Consider the following 21,954-nt stretch of genomic DNA (forward strand, 5'->3'; position numbering starts at 1 on the left):
GCAGCCTTACCCGGGCTGTCCTGGGAACATTTTACTGTACCTACTTGGGCATGGTTCAGTTCAAACTCAGGCGACTCGCTTGTGGTTGTCGCAGTGGCCACGAGGAGGGGATGGGGTCTGGCAGAGCCCAGGCTCTTCTTTTTTGCATGACACTCTCTTTGGTGTTCATCAATGGCTTCCTGAACCTCCATTACTGTCCATTTACTGATGGGCTTACATTTGAAAACACAGGCGAGGCTGGGATCAGGACAATTTCTGATAAACATCATGGCTATATCTGCCTCCATGTTCTCCATTTTGCCTCCCTGACGCTGTAAATGCTTGTCAGCTGCCTCAGCAGCGATATTAAGCCTCACCCAATAGTCTACTGGGGTCTCTTTTGCAACTGTTTGGGTGGCATAGAAGTCAGCCAGTGGTTGACAGGAGCCAGGACTATCACTAAAATAACGCCTGAGTATGGCATAGATGGTCTCAGGGTTGGTCACTACACCAGAACATGAGTTACTTTTCAAACCCACCTTAACAATGTTTTTAGCTCTGCCAAGGAGGTGGTTTAAGACTTCATCCACCTGCACGGCTCTAGACAACCCTCTCTTCTCTAAGTACACTTCCATCATGTCTATCCACTCATGAACAGAGTACTTATCCGCATCATCACCTCTGTACATAGGTGGGTCTTTGATATCTTGTCGGACCGCTAAGTTCACTTTGGAGAGATCGAGAGTGGTGTCAGGGCTCTTAACTTTGGGGGACTCGGCTGGGGCTGTCTGGTTTGGACCAAGTGGGACTTGACTGGATAGTAGCCGGCTAGCGATTGATTCACCTATCTGGGTTCCCAATTCACCAATGAGCTCACGTAGCTCTTTGTGTGTGCTGTCGTCGCTCAAAGCAGGGGTTGAGGACTGGCGCTCATGAGCTTTATTTCGAATAATGTCATCTGACTCTGCTGGCTCATCACGTGACATTATAGACCTGTCTCTCATTTCATCTGCCCCAGACAGTCTCCAACCTCTCCCAGCGACTGGCGTGAAAAGGTTAAAGGAGTCTTGGCCCCTACCAGCCATGTTGCTTACAAGAGGTTAGCAATAACTACAAAGGGGATCAGAAACAAAAGGAATACAAAAATACCTATCACTCAGAAAAATACAACACAAATAAACACGGCTCAGTTAGACTCTAACAGGTGTAACTGGGAGAAATGCCTACTAACAGAACACTGGAAATTTTTTTGCTGACCCACAGAATAATTTTACTTATATTACAAGTGTCGGAAGTGTTCAGCTCAACCTCAGCGATCGGCAGCAGCTGATCAGATGCATCCGGGTCACGGCACCACTTTTATGTAGCAGATGTGAAATGGTCGACTGCGTTGTGACAACAGACACGGACTGGCTGGAAACAGGGTTTATTCCTATAAAACAGAGTGCAGCAGCAAAATCAGTGTCACACAGCGGCAGCAGGCTTCTCCTCACCCAGTGTGGAGTCCGTACAGCTCTGGCTAGGAAACCCCACACCCGCAATGTGGCCGCAGGTGGCGTTACACTGATTAATGTCCCACTTCAACAATAACACACGGAACCTTAGTTCCACAAAAATAAAGTTCACACAATAAAAAAGTATAACCTATGTACAATACAGTTTTGAGAATATTCACAATTCGTACATTATATCTCAGCTACACCTACAATTAAACACATTCACTTACCAAAGTGAAATCGGGGGCATCTGCTGTGGCAAATGGGTGCAAGCCTTTGACCACAAACTTAGACACTGCTGGGTGACATTCGTCTATTCTGGCCTGAAAGGAGACGCTACCGGTAGACTGCAGCGAGAACTGCCAGCATCTGAGCCAGACTCTGTCTCTCATCATGGTTATCTAAATGCAACGCACAGTAATAGCAGGTTTTGTAATAAGGTAAATCGCGCTAACATAATATGCAATGCTAATTGATTAGTTACCTGCGGTATTAACGGGAGAGGACGTGGAAACGCTACCGCTGCTGCTGGGTTGAGCTTCACTAGTCCGGAGCGGATCAAAAACACGACATTCGTTGAAAGCAATCGCGTGTTTTTTGAGCAAATGCTTTTGCATATTCGTAGTGTTTCCTCCCTTTGATGAAATCTCTACTTTGCAAGTATTGCACATTGCCCTGTTGTCATCCTTTCTCATAAAGTGTAACCAAACTTTTGAGCGTTTGTGCCGCTCAGGCGCCGTGTTTCCTACTGGGTAAAAGACGCTACTCAACGTGATGACGTCATTCGGGGCGACTGGAATCGATAAGGGAATTGTTTTTAAAAGTGGCAAACGATTCCAAGGAATTGAAACAGTGGGAACCGGTTCTCAACAAGAACCGGTTTTCGATACCCATCCCTAAACTCATTACAGACATAATAATTTTTATGAATTATTATGTCTATTTTTATGCTTAAGGACAACAGATGGAAATTAGCCCTTGGCTATAATCTGGTATGTTTACATTCATGTAATTTTTTTTTACATTTATGTTCATTAACATGCACTGTCCTAAATAAATAAATAAATAAATAAATAAATAAATAATTAAAACCCAAACTAGACCCAGAACATGAGAACTAGAAACAAAACACTGGAAATGAGAACTACAACACAGAGAAACTAGAAAGGTGGAACAGCTAACACTGAAAGCAGTAACACAGGGAGACTTACACACATGCTAAGAGAACTACAAAGGGGGAAGTGACTACAGTCACTAAGAACTAAAGAAAACTTAAACTATGAATGACAATAATCAAATAATATAATTACAGAGTCAGAAAGAGCAATACTGAGTCGCAGACCCAGTACAGTGATATTAAATCCCTCACAGTACAGCATTGTAACCTGTTTATCCATCAGAAAACTGCAGAGGATTTTCATGCAGCCTTTAAATAGCATAGTTAGTCTACCTCAGTTTGATTTGCAGCAGATTTCACAATATGAAAAAACATAATGTCACATGTACAAACCAAATATCTAACTTAAAAACATCAGGACTCACATGTAAGTTTTAATGAGCAGTCCTTACCTTTAACTCTAACCTCTCTTCTTCCTCTCCTGCCCTGTCTTTCTGTCCTGTTTTGCACAACAAAACATGACCTGTCCTTTCATTAATTGCACAAGTGGTGGTGGTAATTAGCCACTAGATAACTGGGTAAAGAGGTCATGTGTCTGTAGCATTGTCCACCATTTTAGGGAACAAATTTTGTTTTAAAGTGAGTAACAGGGCTTTTCCCTGCCTTTATAGGGGGCTTATATTTCACTAAAAACTATCTATATGCATATCCACATAATTATGGATTACGATATTCAAAAAAGACACTTTGTTTTAAAGAAAATACATTTAAAAACAGATCGTATTAGATTTATATTTCAAATATAACAAAAACATATTCTAGCAAATTATAGCCAAATTATTCTGTTACATTTTTTGTATTGTTGCATTCTTACCCGACCAGAACAACCCCTGTCTTTTGACTTACTAATATTTCAGTGTCACTTTATTTTCCACATTTTTTTTCAATGTTGCCTTATGGTTCCGAGCACTGTCATCAATCTTTACATTTTATGATTATCTCATAACACTTGTTTAATCAGCTACCATCTCTCCTATGGACTTTTTAATGTCTACAGCCTCAGATCAACATAACCCTGCTCCCCAGCTCTATCAGCAGCTGGAGCAGCAGCAATTCATTCACAGCATTGTACCCTATCAGGTAAACATAGGCTACGTTTTGCATTGTCCCCACCTGATGACAGTGATACAGTATGACTCGATTCCACATTGGATTCTTGATGAACGTGGGTTGTTGTTATTCTGTCTGGTTCTATGTGCCCCTTTCTAACTTTTAGCACCCGCCCCTTCAAACATCTCTGCAAAACCCTGTTATGGACTGTCGTTAAAAAAAAGGGGAAGCTACAGCATGGAACATGGCCCTGCTCTAGCTTTGCTTGTTTGTTTCAGATCTGTTACGTATATTTCTTAAAATGGCAAATATATATTATTCTATGTGTGACTAAAATATGTGTTTAAGATTTGTAAATCATTGCAATAATTTCTTAACTGAGGTTGTGAGATGCTAAAAGCAAAAGTACTAACATGTAAACTACAATGAAAGTGTTGAGTATTGCAGCATCGACAGCGATCAACTCGAAGGAAAATGACGACGGAGGCAAAAATGTCCTTAATATTTTGGGAACTTTATTCCTCATTAACACGCGGCAAAACTTTTCTCATGGGTGCCATTTTCGTTGTGGTATACTTTTTTTTTTCTTAGGGGCGTGATGACGCAGCATCCGTGCTCTTACAATGAAACAGTGCCTCCTTGTGGTGGCAACTAAAATACTGTCTCTGTTAAACCACAGTAACCATAATGCAGTTAAACACTGTACAACATGAGTACACACAATGAATATCTTAACAGAAAGTACAATAAACAGTACAGTGCAAGTGAACATTTCAATAATTTTGACATTAATTCAAAGATCAGAAATTGGGTTTTCTTTTTTTTCTTTTTTTTTGCCATTTTCCACCTTTTTCTTCTACTCTTTTACAATTTAGTTATGCTGCAATATAATAATAATAATAATAATAATAATAATAATAATAATAATAATAATAAGGAAATATGCTGTTCGGTGATTTGCTTGCGTTAACGGTAAACATTAAGGCGTGTCCTCAGATAAGGTATCTATTTTATGCATGCTATTTTGTTTTTGTCTTACAAATAAAGGACGGCATTTTCAGTTTAAAAGTGAATATTTAGTGAGTAGGTTAGAAAGATAAAGGTTTTTCACACTTAAACATTGCATAAAGATTTATGTACGATCAGCAGCCTGTTTTTGGTTTGGTGCTCTCTCTTCAGTCTCGTAAGTGGGTCAGGAGCAGGCGCAGGGGGGCGGAGCAACGTCGGGCACTGTCCAGGAAGAAATTCTGGCGTAGGTATAAAACGATAGCAGTGTTTTGTGCGCAACATATTCTGCACAGTGTGTGGTCTAAGCACCGAATTGTGAAGATGGCTGACGACAGAGATAAAGCTACTGACCAAATGAAGACATGGAAGGCGAATCGAGGTTCTCAGGTCTGTATATGCATTGGGTTATATCAAGTGATTTTACTCCGCGGTGGCTACCACAGTTGGAAATGGGTGAAAGGTCGTCCAGGGGTAACAGGCTAACTAAGAGCTAGCTTGTAGCTCATGTCCTGTAGTCTCTACATTAATGTTTTTAGTGTAGTTTTAGTCTTAAGTATTTCTCATACAGTCGTATTTAGTCCTTTATACTTTTTCACAGCCGTGAAAGAGACTTTAACCATGAAGATAAGAAGTGGGTCCAGGGTTATTTGTTTGAACTTCAACCCTCCTATCTATATATAACTAGGGCATATTAGAGTAAATTGCCGTTGTAAAGTAACCAAGTTCATGTCGCAGAATGGTTTTTATTCGTGCTGTTTTGAGCATGTTTGAGAGTCACGTAAAGACAAAAAGCATGCCGTCATAGCAGCTTCAAGTTTCAGCGTTATTGTTATGATAGTACACCTGCGAAACTGCACCATTGTATACACGTGTCACTTTTTTATGCTTAACGCAGTCTGCCTTTTTTAACTGCTTTTGCAACTTTGTCAATATCTTTGTTAGTTTCATAGATACTTTCTTTCAAAAGTGCCAGTTTTAAGGGCGTTCATTTAGACAATGAGTTATTATAACAGTTTAAGGCTCATGCAGGAGTAATGTCAAACACTGAAGATGATTTCATTGATTAATATGTTAAGCCACTTAGTATTTTGCACTGATTTTGTTTCTTCATTATAACCATAAGGTTAAAATTGCATTAAAGAAAGACCAGCTGTATTGCATTAGTCTTTGTTATAGTCTTACATCAAGATATATTTAATGCTTTCTGTTTTTGTGGGTTTTTTTTTTTTTTTTTTGTTGTCGTTGTTTTTTGTTTTTTTTTATTATTATCCATCTGTTATCAGAAACCAGATGTGCTGACCACAGGCGGTGGCCATCCAGTGGGAGACAAATTGAACTTGCAGACTGCAGGACCAAGAGGGCCGCTGCTGGTTCAAGATGTTGTCTTCACAGATGAGATGGCCCACTTTGACCGTGAGCGAATCCCAGAGAGAGTGGTCCATGCCAAAGGGGCAGGTAAGGCATTGTGCTGTAGTCATGATGCTCTTTTTTTTAATTTTTTTATCCGATTTGCTGTCCCTTTGTTATAGCAGTGCAAAAGTGCACACAAACTACTGCTGATCGTGTGTAAGAAAAGGTTAAAAAAATTGTTATTTATATTCGCTGACTAACAGGCTAACAAAAACGCTTTGCGTTCTTAAAGGAATATTTGTAATTAAGTAAAGAAAGCCAAGCGTAAAAATTGTTGCCATTCAGGTCAATAGGATGGCTAGACATTTTATGCCAACACTTAGGGCTAAGCAGTATGGCCAGAAATAGTGTCCCACTATATTTATTTCATTTCGAGCCCCTCAATGGTTCTCGCACACAGTTTTGGTAAGTAACACTCTTTTAAGTCTTCCTGCTGGCAGTAAAAAAATTAAAGGCTTCAATTAATTTATTCATTATCTATGGTCAACATCATTCAAAAATGTTTGTGTAATTTCTGACATCATTGTTTTTGTAGCAGTTATGACTGCTGCCATGCTTTTTGTTACACAATATTATTAGTCTTGTGCCTTTTGGTTGTTTCCACCTACATCCACAAATACAATGCTAAAATGACTCACCGTGGGATTAGCTCTATATTTATAAAGTCTTCAGACATGAATCATTTCTTAGTTCTAATGCCTGAAGTAGTAGGTAAATCATAGCTTGAGATCTAGACATCGACAATGCATTATTCAAAATGATAAAGTTTAATGGCTAGGACAACTTTTCAATTTGTTGGTGACAACACTTTGTACACTATGCAGTGTATTCTCAACACTGGCCATTTAATATGCACTAGAATGCCACAGATGCAGAGTTACTAAGGTACATATTCAGCACCTGGCACCAAAGACTCCCAGTGTTTAAAAGGTCTTAACAGCAGGCATGTGGTGCACTTATGTCTGAGATCAAGCATTGGTCTGATCCTTAACATTGGAAAGTGTTCAAATTTATGTGCAAATTTAGTCAAGAATTGTATTCTGGTGCAGGCAGATGGCTACAAATGACTGCATTAAATTACAAAGTTAAAACAAGACAACCAAAAAAATAAGTATAAAAGGAAATGTGGATCCTGCTTATTTGTGGATTAACTCCAAACAATTGTTAATCTTTACAGGCTTTACAGATCAGGGCTTCAGACTTTGGACAGACATTGAACAAGTTATTTGTTGGCCTACTTTCAAGAGTCTTAGATTTGTTCCCATGATAAATACAGTAAAAACTAGAACTCAAAATTTGTGAAGCTTATATTAGCATACATGTCTTTTAAAATTTGTATTTATTTTCATTTTTTCTCCATTATTCAGGGGCGTTTGGCTACTTTGAGGTCACTCATGACATCACTCGCTACTGCAAAGCCAAAGTGTTTGAGCATGTCGGCAAGACTACACCAATTGCTGTCCGCTTCTCCACTGTGGGTAAGAACGACCATAAAGGATTTCATGGGTTCGCCTTGTTAATGGTTACAGATTTGCTTATTGGGGGGTGGTTGTTGTTGTTGATGACGACACAGTTTTGGTGTGATTGTTTGGACTATAGACCCTGTGCACGAGAAAATGCTAACTTCCTGGTTTGAGACCGGATGTGGGGTTGTACATTTCCGGTAGCTTTACTTTGCGGTCAATCGCTACTGCGAAGATATACTCCACAATCATGTCCAAAACTCGAAAACGGAAAGATCGCGTTAAGTTACAAAGAGCAGAAGGTGGGAACACTCACCGCTGTTGTGTCATAAAAAATCTAATGATCAATTTTGACGTTTAAAGCGTTTAGATGATCAGTTGTTTACATCACTCAACACAAGCAGAACTGCATTACTGCAGAAGACACATCGTCCACATTCAGAAGCACATCTCTGTATAGTGACTGGTCTTATGATTTAAACAGGCAAATGTTCAGCATTCAAACTACAGGTGAAGAATAGTCAAACCAGATGTTTCCCTGTTATGTTGATATCAGCTAGTCAAGTACACACCTACACAGCATGTTAACAAACCGTGAAAAAAGCCACACAAAAAATGAATGATTGCTGGTAAGGGTTTCTATACATTAGTATTTACGAAGGGTATGTTGTGACTTACCTTCAAAATTACAGCGGTCCCTCACTATAACGCGGTTCACCTTTCACCTCGCTGTTTCGCAGATTTTTTTAGTGCAAGTTTGCATGCTTTTTTTTTTTTTTTTTTTTTTTAAACATCACATTGTGTCCTGCGTCCTGATCGCTGCAGACGATCTCCTCCGTGACGTCTCTCCTGTACAGTACAGAATCGCTGCATCGATTGCTAGCAGTGTGACTCTGAAATGCAGTACTGTATGTCCACGAAACGTTTTGCACCGTCAAAAAATAAAATTGGCTACTTGATTTCACCTGTCGCTGGTTATTTTTAGAATATAACACCGCGATAAACGAAGGACCGCTGTTTACAGATACTGAGAAATATAAAATTTGAATCCCTTTTCTCTTTTGCTCTGAGGCGCGGGGGAAAAAATATCAACAAGTCGATGAACATCCATTACCGATATATTGGCTAAATGCCCAAGACATCTATAGAAATGTAAATCGCCGCTTGATTCATTCATTTGCTTAACTTGTTTTGGACCGTAAACAAGGTGCGACTAGGACACTGGAAACAAAGCTCCCCACAGGAGTTTCTGCACCGGAAGTAGCATATGCTAACATGCACATAGTCTATTGCTTTTAACATCTGTAGTGGCACCTCTGGACTGCACTGAGCAGCTGCTACGTCACAAACCCATTCAGCCTCTTCCCATCTTCCTTTAGCATATTTCATTTTTTTTTTTTTTTTTTTTTAAATAATAATAATAATAATTTGCATTTATTATTTTGAATTTTGCATAGGATGGAATTTGCCTCAGAACTTGGACTTGACTTAAAAACATCCTGTTTATTTTTTATATTTCAACTGACAGGAATATATATAAGAAAATTACCCCCTCAATTATATGAAGCCTTAATCTTCTCACAGCATGTTCATGTCTGCTGAAGACAGATAACAAGCTCGTGAAAATATGGGGAGAAAATGCATGCGTGCTAAACAGTTTTGAAATGCTGTCATAGGAGAATATGGACAATTAAAACATTGAGTGTTTCATGAAAGTGTGACTGTATTAGACATTCTGGTGCTTGTATGAGTCATAAACCATCCCTTGAAAATGGAAATGTGAGTAAAAGTGAGTATTTGGTAAAGGATTGATACCTATAAGCAGGCTGGCCCTGTGTTGGCAAGTGGTGCTCTTAACATCTCAACTTGGGTGACATTAGAAAGGACATTAACAGTGAACTTTCAGTCGATTTGTATGCTGGACATTGTCTTTTAGACTAAGTTAGTGGATAATGATACAAATTCATGATTTGTCTGTAAAATATCAATTGAACTTTTTTTATTTTCCCAGCTGGAGAGTCTGGGTCTGCAGACACTGTGCGTGACCCTCGAGGTTTTGCAGTCAAGTTTTACACTGAAGATGGCAACTGGGACCTGACGGGCAACAATACCCCAATTTTCTTCATCAGGGATGCCATGCTGGTGAGTGGGTGTAGGGACGCATGTGTCTGGGCAGACCGTAATGTTACAGGTTTTTATAATTTTGTGTCAGAGAGTTGCAGTATTACAGCAGTACATTTTTTTTTTCTAACATGGAAATAGTTAAGTGTGGCTGCTTTTTCAGTTTTGTGTCTTTTTTTTTATTTTTTAACATTAAATATCTAACCCGAGGGCGTATGAAATAAACCAAGCTTGTTATTCCTAATGTAAGATATTTAAGACCAGAGACACATTCCTCACAACACTTGTGCTAATATCAGTCAAGTGTACATTGTCTTATATTAATGTCCCATCTTTAATCTCGTGCAGTTCCCATCCTTCATCCATTCCCAGAAGCGCAATCCCCAAACCCACATGAAAGACCCTGACATGGTGTGGGACTTCTGGAGTTTGAGGCCCGAGAGTCTGCATCAGGTAGATGCTGCTGAGCCTGATACTGAAAAGTCTAGTATATTATGTCATGTCAGCTGAGGTGTTTCTAAAATACACATTTAGGATAAAGAATATTTTCAAGTAAGTCTTTCTGTGCACTGTTGCTCGCTGTCTTTATACTTGTAGTCATCATTGACAGTGATTGGCACAGAAACTCTTCCAGTTGTTTTCATGGTCTTGTCTTGTCTCCTGTGCAGGTGTCTTTCTTGTTCAGCGATCGAGGTTTGCCTGATGGCCACCGTCACATGAATGGCTACGGCTCTCACACCTTCAAACTGGTCAATGCCGATGGTGAACGTGTCTACTGCAAATTCCACTATAAGGTCTGCCTGAGGTCAGCTTTATTAGCTGTTATGTTGTGTGTTCTGCCATCTCTGACTTCATTTTTTTAAAATAAATTTTTTAGACGGATCAAGGAATAAAGAATTTGACGGTGGAAGAGGCAGACCGCCTGGCAGCCACCAACCCAGATTATGGAATTGCAGACCTGTTCAATGCTATTGCTAATGGAAACTACCCATCCTGGACCTTTTACATCCAGGTCATGACCTTTGAGCAGGCTGAGAAGTTCCGGTTCAACCCGTTTGATCTTACAAAGGTACCGCAGTTCTGCACAACAGACAACATCTGAGTTATAAAGTAATACGTGACATAAATGTGCAGTGACTCGGTAACTTGTTTTCCAAAAACGTCCATATTATCACAGGTTGTCTCTAAATAATGACGTGCTCATTTGAAAATCACAGATGACTTTTGTGATTTGTAAATTTTATTCGCGGTGCAGGTTTGGTCACATAAAGAATACCCACTGATCCCTGTGGGCAAACTGGTTCTGAACAGGAACCCAGTCAACTACTTTGCAGAGGTGGAGCAGGCGGCCTTTGACCCAAGCAACATGCCACCAGGCATCGAGCCCAGCCCTGACAAGATGCTGCAGGTGACATTATGGCAGATTTGACAAGCTGGGGGGAATGAAGAAAAGCTAGGTTGGTATTGAGCTCTGTCCTCCATGTTCTTTGTCTAGGGTCGCCTCTTCTCCTACCCAGACACGCATCGTCACCGGCTGGGAGCAAACTACCTGCAGATCCCTGTCAACTGCCCCTTCAGGGCTCGTGTGGCCAACTACCAGCGTGATGGTCCGATGTGCATGCATGACAACCAAGGTGAGACGTGATCAGGTCTGGTACCTGTGGCTCAGAAATGAATCTTGAGTAATCCTGGAATTTTAATCCAGGTAGTGTTACAGTTTATTTATACTGAGTTCTTAACTGTTATTTTTAACTGTTATTATACACGTGACATATACACAAGTGCATGTCACCTTTGAAGTAGACGATCAGTGATGGTGTTTTAAAAAATCTTAGTGATCCAAAAACACCCTTATTATATAAAATAATTAGAAATAATTTTATAACATGGGCATTACATGCATAACCACAGTCATCTACATTGTGCACAAAATGTAAAAACTAGCGATAAAACATTTTATCGCTACATTTCATGCATTGTACAGTGGTAGATGTGTGAATAACGTATGTCATCACTATAGTCACTGATTATGGTTTTCCACAAACATCTCGTCTTTGTTCATTTTTTCTTTCTTTCCTTCACTGCCTCACCAGTGTTTTTGTTTGACCACCAGGTGGCGCTCCAAACTACTACCCTAACAGCTTCAGTGCCCCAGAGACTCAGCCTCAGTTTATGGAGTCCAAGTTCCAAGTGTCTGCAGATGTTGCTCGTTACAACAGCTCAGATGAAGACAATGTCACACAGGTAATGATGATTTAACAGGATCTGTAGGCGTGTGACACAGAGTGTCTGAGGCCCAGGCAATTTCAGATTTGATAATATTAAAAAGCTGCATAAATCTGTATTTAATATGAACAGTGGATCGAATGATAAGATGAAATTGTTGCTCATTTTTTTAAAGGGTAATGGAAATATGTAGATTTAGTTTTAGTGGCTTTTTCTTCCTGTTACTGCACTCGTTTGGTTTCTTCGGCCTCATCTTGGAAGGAACACAACTGTAGCTAAGGCCACTTCTTATTAGTAACAAACGGTAGCTGTATGTTATAAGATGTTGTTTAAGAACTTGGAAATCCAGTTAAGGACTGAGTCAAAATCTGTTTCTGATTAGTTCCTTTTTCCTCTGGAGAATAAACCTGTGTGTTTTTTGCAGGTTCGCACCTTCTACACTCAGGTCCTGAATGAGGAGGAGCGACAGAGACTTTGCCAGAACTTGGCAGGGTCCCTGAAAGGAGCCCAGCTCTTCATCCAGAAACGCATGGTGAGTCCAAGCACTACAGTCTCTCACTTTGCTGTCGCTCATAGTTTGTGCTTTTTGGAATGTGAGGTTTCAGGAAAGATGTTGTGCTTATTGGTAAATGTAATCTATTTACAGTATGTAATCTGTTTATTTTTTTTCATGGGGAGACGAAGAAGATGTGTGTTTTGTTTGTTGAAGAACCTGCTATCCTCCAGGACTGTAATGTTTTTCTTGGGTATCTTGCAGGTCGAGAATTTGAAGGCTGCCCATCCAGACTATGGAAACAGAGTTGAGACTCTTCTCAAGAAGTACAATGCGGAGGCCAAGAAGGTAAACGGGCCTTGTCTAGTTGTGTGTAGGGCTGAACGATATATCGCATTTGCGATAATATCGCGACATGATCAAGTGCAATTTTCTAACCGCAAAGGCTGCGATTATACTCTGGACATGTCCAAATTCATGGGCTGCATCCTCCTGAGGCCGCATTTGTAGACCGATTACGTCACAGCGACGCGCCGAAGGCTGTCCAAATTACTACCATATCCCAGAATTCATAGCGCGGCCCAGCCAAACTCCAGTTTCCAACAATGGCGGCCGCTACTAAGTTTTAAAATTACTCATACTAATCTTTCTGGGTCACAAAATAAACTTTTAAAATATTTTCAGGCGAGAAAGTAGTTGTGTAAACATCAAATATCTGCTCTGTTTATCAAGATATCCCATATTTGCAAAAGTGCTTCGACGTTTTCAGAGGCGTCTGCTACCCACCAGCTCGACAGCTAGCCGGGAGCTCGAGGGTTACTGATGCGGCCGAGAACGGCACAACTCCCGGCACATCATTTTCAGATCACCGCGGAGTTTTGCTGCTCGGGTTAAACGTAATATATAAGTCACTTAGACAACCTAAAAATGTTATTGTTGGGCTTTTTTCAGTGTTTTGTTTGTTCGTGAGTAAATCGGTTTGGCTGAGATTAAAGTTATTAGATTAGATAAAATAAAACTTTATTAATCCCCCGGGTGGGTTCCTCCTTGGTTTTCACACAGCTGACTAAACGTCAAACAGAAAACTTATTAAACAGAAGTATGAGACAGTCGAGAATTTACTCCAGTGTCTGGTTATATTTTAGATAGCAAGAAGCAGACGGCCGAGTTTATTAAACTCCACCGAGACAGCGGTGACGCTAATCAGAACTAGCCTTCTGATTAGCTAATCAGAAGGCTAGACCGTCCAATTTCACGCCTTTAAACTTTAAAGGCGTGTTTGTGTGTGTGTTTATACAATTGCTATTATGTTTGCACTTTATGTGTAATGTTACTGACTGCAGAGATCAGTAAGATGTGTGTATTTTTTATTTATTAGTTTTATTTATTTAATATTATTTTTTAATTGAATGACTGTCTAGTAGTTCACAGATGTCGAAAAACTGAGTGTGGTAAAGCCACTGATTTTTTTTATGTATATTTCTGCAATCTGCACATTGTACTGACTTTCATTTTAATGTTTACACCAGGGTTCCTTGTCAGCACTTTATGCTCAGATGTTTGTAAGCTAAAAATAAACTATTGTGTATGTTCAAATATACTGTTGTGATTGAAGAAGTTAAATAAAAATGTCAGTCATCAATTCATGCATCACCTCATGTCATCATAACAGAGGTCTGTCTTCCAGGAAAGAACAGTTTAAAATTAATGTAATATAGTATTGGCCATACTATATGATGTATTGCTTGTCTTTGTTTAATAATACAGAAGACAAATACCTTAAAAAATAATCGCATCGCAATCGCAATATTGGGGCAAAAAATCGCAATTAGATTATTTTCCATAATCGTTCAGCCCTAGTTGTGTGTTTATATACAGCATACATCCAGTGCAAGTTGTAATTTCATTCATTCATTAGCCACACTGGTTCACAGTTAAATATCTTTAGAGACTTTCCCAAAAGTCTTTCTTTTCTTTTTTTCTTTAGAAAGGAGCATTTAACAATCGATAAGACTTTCATTAGATGATACAGATAATCAAAGGATGTCTGACCTTAAAGTAAGAGGACATGGTATGAAACTGAGGTGTTAAATAAGAAGAAACGTGTGGATGGATTTTTATCTGGTGTCAAAGTACTTATAGTAGTACATTGTAATTACAGTAATATTCTGCCCATTAAAGTGTCTGACCTCATTTTTGAGTTTCTCTTCTTCAATTTGTGTTTTACAGGACGCTGCCTTGCATGTTTACAGCCGTCCAGGAGCCGCTGCCATCGCCGCGTCCTCTAAGATGTGATGCCTTAAATTTCAAGCGAGCAAATGCACTTGCGTCATAACTGACCACTACTGAAATGGAACAATATTAGATCCATCAGGAAAGGCTCAAAATACAAGTAATCTGGCTTTTACTGTTGTGGCTAATTGGTTTTTGATTCAGTTTTTCCAAGCAATTTATTTCTCTAAATTGTCAGCACTGTGCATTGTGAGCTGCACCACAACCAGGTTGCAATAAAGTCACCATGATAATACCGCAGTTTTTTTTTTAAGCTTTGAGTAGTAACTGTTTGCTTTGACCACCTGAGTTTAACAGGCACTTAAAAGCATTTCATTTCATTTTGATTTGATTGCATTAAGCTAATTAACCAAACCAGCCTCCAGTAATTCCTCACATTGTATGTACTACTAAGCTATGATGCTTGAAATTTTAAAAAAGCATTGCAAGTTTGAAAGAAATCTGCATTAAGGATGATACTTGGTATCTGCTTTAATGATGAGTCTCAATTTAAGCTGGTAAAACATCTGGATTTGTCATGAACCACAGGTTTGCTGCTTTGCTCCCCCCCCCCCCCCCCCCCCCCCCCCCCCCAGTATGAGCAATGATCTGTTGTGGGTTTGTCTGTTTGTTTGTCTTCTTTCCTCATGTTTGACTGAACCACTGGTCAGTGTTATCATTGTGGGTATGCGGTGATGAGCAAGTTAAAAGATGTAATGTTAACTAAAACAGTCGTTTGTGCCTTTTTTATATACAAAAACTACCACTAACATGGATTTAACCTTCATCCTTAACAACCCAGGTTTGTTTCTGTTTAGTGTGGGGTTTATTTGATTTTTGATGGTGTGGTGTTTTGTTTTGTTTTGTTTGTTTTTTTGTTTTTTTTGGGGGGGGGGGGCTGTAATTGCTTTACCCTAAAACTGTCTTTCTGCACGTTTTTAGATTGGTACATAAGAATTCTGACATTCTTCAGTCAAGTGGGAAACTTGATAAAATAAATCTGACCTTTAAGAGTAATGCAACTTCAAGCATGTAATGATGAAAAGTAACTGTCTAAATTAAATCTCACTGTTCTGAATTGCTTGTGTGAACTTTCTGCTGATCTGAATGTGACTGATTTCTTTTATTAATGTCTGTACTGGAAAATATTTCTCATCTGTTCTGTGCCTATATTGAATGAATTTGTAATTAAAAGTTCATCCATCTTCCTTTGTCTCCTGTACTTTTTCAAAGAAACGATCATGATTGATTTTACGAAAACAATCCTCAACTTGTCTGAACGTAGCACGTTTTCACTGGTTCCTTTATTTGCAGCATGTTTTAAAAGCAATAGAGGTTCTCTGCTCAATCTGTATGTGTCATATCTGCAAGTTGTGGAAGAATGAAACCTGGCTGTAAAATTTCAGCACAGGGGTGTGTCTGGAGGTAGGGCATGAGTTCACACAAATAGTATTATAATTTGTATGTTAAAACTTAGATTTGATTATTATTATTTTTTTATTTTTTATTAAGAGGACTTTAAGGTTATAGTACAGTAATAATCAGAAAAGGGTAGCATGACAGTTGTTTACTTTGATTAAACAAACATTATGTAGCAGTTGGTAATTGATAAGAGGTTAATTTTCAACCAGAAAGTCACTGGAGACCTTGATGGATTTAGGGGAAACTTTAATGAATTTTTAAAATGAAACTTATCCCTTTACCTCCCTTTTTGCCATAACATGGTGAAGTTGCAATAACCAGTCATTTTGAAAACAGTCCATGTACTCTGTAAGTCAAACCCTCACAAATATGACATCACTGTTTCCACCTCTGCAATCCAAAGGCACTGAGCCCAGCCCTGTCAAGACGCTGCAGGTAACACAATTATAAGTGTTCAAACTGTCTAGAAGAGAAGAATTGATCATATAAAAAGAACAGTCTAATCCCTTCTCCCATTATACTTTTTCTCCCTGGGTAACAGGGCTGTATCTTCTAGGTTCTTTGCCCTTATTTCAAATATGAGGGTGTAGTACAGCTCTGGATTGTCTGCTGAGAAAACAGAGCTGTAGCAGCTTTACTGAAGAATATGTCAATAATGACAGCACTGAAAGTTTTAATTATTTTTTTTTGCTGAGAAGTTATTGATAAGTGTTGGCCAGGGGATGGCGCCATTTGAACTGTACAAATGTTGTGACACATGAACTTTTTCTTTGTAGTTTCAATGTTTTGAAAAGCTCAGGAGACTCATACATTTATGAACCCAAACCACAGTCACCTAGATTGTAGATGTACCAATGTATCCAAAACTTGAAAATCAGTCATACTTAATTAATATGAAAACACGAAGTGTAACTCCAAACTAATATCCTAACAGCTTCACTTTGGAGAGACCCAGCTTCAGTTTGTAGAGTCCCAGGTCAGAGTGTCTCCATATGTCACTTATTACAGCAACTCAGATGATTTCATGTCACATGGGTAATGATAATTTAACAGGCTTTAGAGCATAGGTGTCAAACTCTGGCCATTACATTTGGCCCGTGAAGCCATACCAAATTACTATTAGAGCTGGCCTACTGGTATTATACAGCTAATATATATATATTGTTTAGTATTAAGCTTTGCTTGTTCCATATTCAGTTTTTCAGCAAAACTTGTTTGAGTCCATAAGAAAAGATTCATTCTTATATCTGGAGGAAGTTTTTTTTTTTCAATAAATATAAATGTTAGCCCGCGACTTTGTTCCAGTTTTGAATTTTGGCCCACTGTGTATTTGAGTTTGACACCCCTGCTTTAGAGGCATGTGGCCGAGAGCTATAAAGTTTGAGAGTGTCCTAGGCTGAGGCTTTCGCAGGTTTAACTTGGCAGGTATTTTGATGTTGAGTCATTTTTACTGCGCACAGTACACCTGGAATGTGCATGAATGCACCAGAGCTTCCTTAGAAAAGCATGCAAACTGGAACCAACCCAGAACCCTTCTCATGTTCAGTTTCCATTGTTACAAATGCCACAAACCTCATGCTCTAAATACTCTGCAGATGTCAGTTGGAGCTGTGAAGCTAGTGCTGAGGTGGAGAACGTTGCCAAACACAAAAATCAATTCAATTCAATTTTATTTATATAGCGCCAAATCACAACAAAAGTCGCCTCAAGGCGCTTCATAGATACAGAGAAAAACTCAACAATCATATAACCTCTATGAGCAAGCACTTTGGCGACAGTGGGAAGGAAAAACTCCCTTTTAACAGGAAGAAACCTCCGGCAGAACCAGGCTCAGGGAGGGGCGGCCATCTGCTGCGACCGGTTGGGGTGAGAGAAGGAAGACAGGATAAAAGACATGCTGTGGAAGAGAGACAGAGATTAATAACAGATATGATTCAATGCAGAGAGGTCTATTAACACATAGTGAGTGCGAAAGGTGACTGGAAAGGAAAAACTCAATGCATCATGGGAATCCCCGGCAGCCTACGTCTATTGCAGCATAACTAAGGGAGGATTCAGGGTCACCTGGTCCAGCCCTAACTATATGCTTTAGCAAAAAGGAAAGTTTTAAGCCTGATCTTGAAAGTAGAGATAGTGTCTGTCTCCCGAATCCAAACTGGAAGCTGGTTCCACAGAAGAGGGGCCTGAAAACTGAAGGCTCTCCCTCCTATTCTACTTTTAAATACTCTAGGAACAACAAGTAGGCCTGCAGAGCGAGAGCGAAGTGCTCTAATAGGGTGATATGGTACTACAAGGTCATTAAGATAAGATGGGGCCTGATTATTTAAGACCTTGTATGTGAGGAGCAGGATTTTGAATTCAATTCTGGACTTAACAGGAAGCCAATGAAGGGAAGCCAAAACAGGAGAAATATGCTCTCTCCTTCTAGTCTGCTGCAGCATTTTGGATTAGCTGAAGGCTTTTCAGGGAGTTTTTTGGACATCCTGATAATAATGAATTGCAGTAGTCCAGCCTGGAAGTAATAAATGCATGAACTAGTTTTTCAGCGTCACTCTGAGACAGGATATTTCTAACTTTAGAGATGTTGTGCAAATGGAAGAAAGGAGTCTTACATATTTGTTTAACACAGTGGCTCCCACAGTGGTTTTTTTGCTGGGCCCCCCTTTGTTTTACAAGAAAAATGTTCATGCCCCCCCCCCCGTGGGCACACGCACAAACACATCCTCCAACCACACACACCCATATTTTGCTCTATTGCAGTTTATTTCACACACACATGTATATGTATGTATACATTATATATATATATGTATATATATATATATATATATATATATATATGTATATATATATATATATATATATATATATATATATATATATATATATATATATATATATATATATATATATATATATCAATCAGAAAAACATTTGGGCATGCTCCTCTTTTTACGCTCCTTCATACCCCTAAGATAATCTGTAATGATGCCAATACATGCCTGTCTGGAACAAGCATAGTGACTGGCTTACAGGAAGGCCCGCATATATCTAACCTGTTTTTTTTTTTTTTTTTTAATGTGGGCGTTACAGGCTGCCTGAAGTGATAGCTGTTATTTTGTTAAAAACACCCACATGCAGTGCCACTGCTGAGCCCCCATCGACAAGTGAAAGTAAAGGTGAGTCTGTTTTAGTAGAGTTTGAGGAGAAGCAGAATGAACTTCAAAGTAAGAAAACAATTTAAAATGTATTTCTTTGTGTGTGTGTAGTGGTGTTATCTTACTTTTTCTTAAACTGTCTTTCGTCAAACTGTTTTTACATTGTCTAGATTCTAGGTTGTCTCAGGGGCGTCTTTGCACAGGCTGCGGTCTGAACTGGGGTCTTGAACGATGTGTGTGTGTGTGTGTGTGTGTGTATCTACATATTTATTATGTATGTATGTTGTTAAGACACTAACACAAAGGTTGTGTCACAGCATACTCACCAGATAATTTGCATTGAATGCAAATGCAAAACTTTGTTTCCCACCCACATTTCCGCTGCTGAGTCTCCTTTGGCTGTTAACTCCACTCGAATCCAGATTGCACATAAAGACTGAGTGGACTTGCACTGACTGATACGTGAAAGTGAGTGTAAGGTTTATATTGTTGATTGTCATTTATGCTTAGAGATATTTACTCATATATGCTTTGAGTTTTATAATCGATTGCATAATAATGGAGGTTTGATCCGTAGTAGTCTGTGGAGACTCTGTGTGCCTTCCAGAGCACTCTGGCATACACACACACCTTAAGGTCATGAAAGAGGTTATATCTTCTCTTACTGATTTATGGTAGGAGGACACCTCTGTATCTGTATAAGAGCCCTTTGTTTAGATGGAGCGCTAGACTCCTGAATTTGAATTTTGTGGTTGTGGTGCTGTAGTGGTAAAGTTGGGGGTGGGGAGTGTGCTCAACCCTACTGGCATGCAGTATACTCATCCAGCAAGTCCAAACCTGTTCAACTGCTTCCTGTAAAAAGCTGGAGAGACATATTACCAGTATGTCTAAGCAGGCTTATGAAATGAGATTCTGCTCTCACAGTCGAGTCACCGACTGTGAGAGCAGAATCTCCTCAAAGACATATTTGCATTAGTTGCCAGTGTGTGTTCTATCCCAAAGCACTTTCTCATATTATATTATATTATATTATATTAATATCACTGTAACTCCACTGCTGTCCCAAAAAAGAAATCATCAACAACAATAACTCTTTTGAACACCTTTATTCTCTCCAAACTGCAGTTGAGCTCACAACAATGACAACAACGAATCCTCCACGTTACCTTCCATTTCAGGACAGCATGTATGATGGGAATGGGGATCAACAATCAATGGTTCAGCACACCACTGTGATCATCAGCACTGAGCCACCAAAAGACCATATCATCTGGTCCCTCCTCTGCTTTTTCTACTCAAACCCCTGTTGTCTTGGGCTTGCAGCTCTCATTTATTCTATCAAGGTGAGGTTAAATAAATCGGGTTTTTCATGAACTAAGCATCTGTTATACTTCTGTGTGTCTGTGTGTGCATGAAAAAATATATTAATATTTACCTGTCTACTTACTATGACCTACATTATATTGATTTTACCACATAGATCAAGTTAATATCCATGGTCTCCAACTACACTTTTACAATCTATATTTTTCTGTCGTTTTAGGCCAGAGACCGGAAGGTGGTTGGAGATTTGGAGGGTGCACGGCATTATGGGGCCACTGCTCGCCAGCTTAACATCACCTCCACAGTCCTGGTTGCCCTTGGACTCCTGATATTCATTATTACAATGATAGTTGTTTTTGCACGGGTATCTCGTTAAGCCCTCAAAGTAACACACCCTGACAAAACGCTTCCTTTTAACAGATTGCAGTGCATTGCTTGCTGCTGTGACTTTGGATTTGGATGATAAATATTAGCATCAATTTTATAATCAGTCTTCATTGTGTCTTTTGTTAGAAAAAGACACAATTTCATCTATCTATCTATCTATCTATCTATCTATCTATAGAAAAGGACAGAAACATATATATATATATATATATATATATATATATATATATATATATATATATATATATATATAAATATATTTTCATATTTCAGTGAAGGTAAATGTATATAAAGATGATTTTTAGCCAATTAATGTTTGTGCCTATCTATCTACACCCAGGTGAAAAATAAGCACACTGCATTTGGCGTCTGCTAAATTACATACGGAACAATGAATGACAGTATACGGAATTCTTCTTTGTTCACAAAAACCTTTTTTCTGTAGCTGTGGATCATGCTGCATATTCACTGACGGGGATCTCAGCTCATTTGTGGCAGGAAAATCTTTTTATTGAGATGTTTCATTTTCCACTCACTAATATTCCACAGAAACAGTGTGGACATTTCATCCCCTTAGAATTTGTTCGATTTAGAGAATTTAGAGTTGATTTGTAAGCTATATTATAAAAAAAATATTATCTTTGTGATTTAAATGGTGTTGGACTGTAACTCATTAAAAAAATATTACTAGGGTTTTATTTTATTTTATTTCAGATTCCATCGATTTCTGGGAGCTCTGTAGCCTCCGTAGCAATTCTTTCTTCCTTTTTTGAAAAGTATGTTGTAGTATAATGGAAATAGTCTACTTCTGAGGAATTGTTGTTTTAAGGTTTATTTCCAGTAGAGTAGGTGTCGACTGATTGTTGTTACACTAAACTGTCCATCTTTACTCAATAATTGTCTCACTTTAGGAGTTGCAACAGCAGATCATCTTTCTCCAGCTCACCCCATCTCTTGCATCCTCCTCTGT

The 21,954-nt window shown here is 39.0% G+C and overlaps 1 protein-coding gene and 1 long non-coding RNA gene across 2 annotated transcripts; both read left to right on the forward strand.

Annotated features, from left to right (window-relative positions):
* Positions 1 to 4,915: 4,915 nt before the first annotated feature.
* LOC113026438 (catalase-like) lies at positions 4,916 to 15,902 on the forward strand. Its single transcript, XM_026175243.2, has 13 exons — positions 4,916 to 5,097; positions 5,994 to 6,165; positions 7,488 to 7,598; positions 9,595 to 9,725; positions 10,053 to 10,157; positions 10,373 to 10,498; positions 10,582 to 10,773; positions 10,960 to 11,112; positions 11,200 to 11,338; positions 11,818 to 11,948; positions 12,355 to 12,462; positions 12,688 to 12,771; positions 14,653 to 15,902. The coding sequence occupies exons 1-13, from the start codon at positions 5,032 to 5,034 to the stop codon at positions 14,716 to 14,718; spliced, it is 1,584 nt and encodes a 527-aa protein (XP_026031028.2). The 5' UTR covers positions 4,916 to 5,031; the 3' UTR covers positions 14,719 to 15,902.
* A 3,698-nt stretch (positions 15,903 to 19,600) lies between these two features.
* On the forward strand, positions 19,601 to 20,578 carry LOC113027443 (uncharacterized). The gene is made up of 2 exons (XR_003273056.2): positions 19,601 to 19,742; positions 20,400 to 20,578. It is a non-coding gene; the product is annotated as an uncharacterized LOC113027443 (long non-coding RNA).
* The last annotated feature ends 1,376 nt before the right edge of the window (positions 20,579 to 21,954 follow it).

Source organism: Astatotilapia calliptera, chromosome 7 (assembly GCF_964374335.1).
Source record: "Astatotilapia calliptera chromosome 7, fAstCal68.1, whole genome shotgun sequence".
NCBI classification, from domain to species: domain Eukaryota; kingdom Metazoa; phylum Chordata; class Actinopteri; order Cichliformes; family Cichlidae; genus Astatotilapia; species Astatotilapia calliptera.

What these genes read in the sequence shown, in the direction of transcription:
- LOC113026438 (XM_026175243.2), top strand. Translation starts at nt 5,032, where the DNA reads ATGGCTGACGACAGAGATAAAGCTACTGACCAAATGAAGACATGGAAG. An exon ending in GGTCCATGCCAAAGGGGCAG is followed by an intron (nt 6,166 to 7,487) that starts GTAAGGCATTGT and finishes TCCATTATTCAG; the next exon opens with GGGCGTTTGGCTACTTTGAG. An exon ending in TCTTCATCCAGAAACGCATG is followed by an intron (nt 12,463 to 12,687) that starts GTGAGTCCAAGC and finishes GGTATCTTGCAG; the next exon opens with GTCGAGAATTTGAAGGCTGC.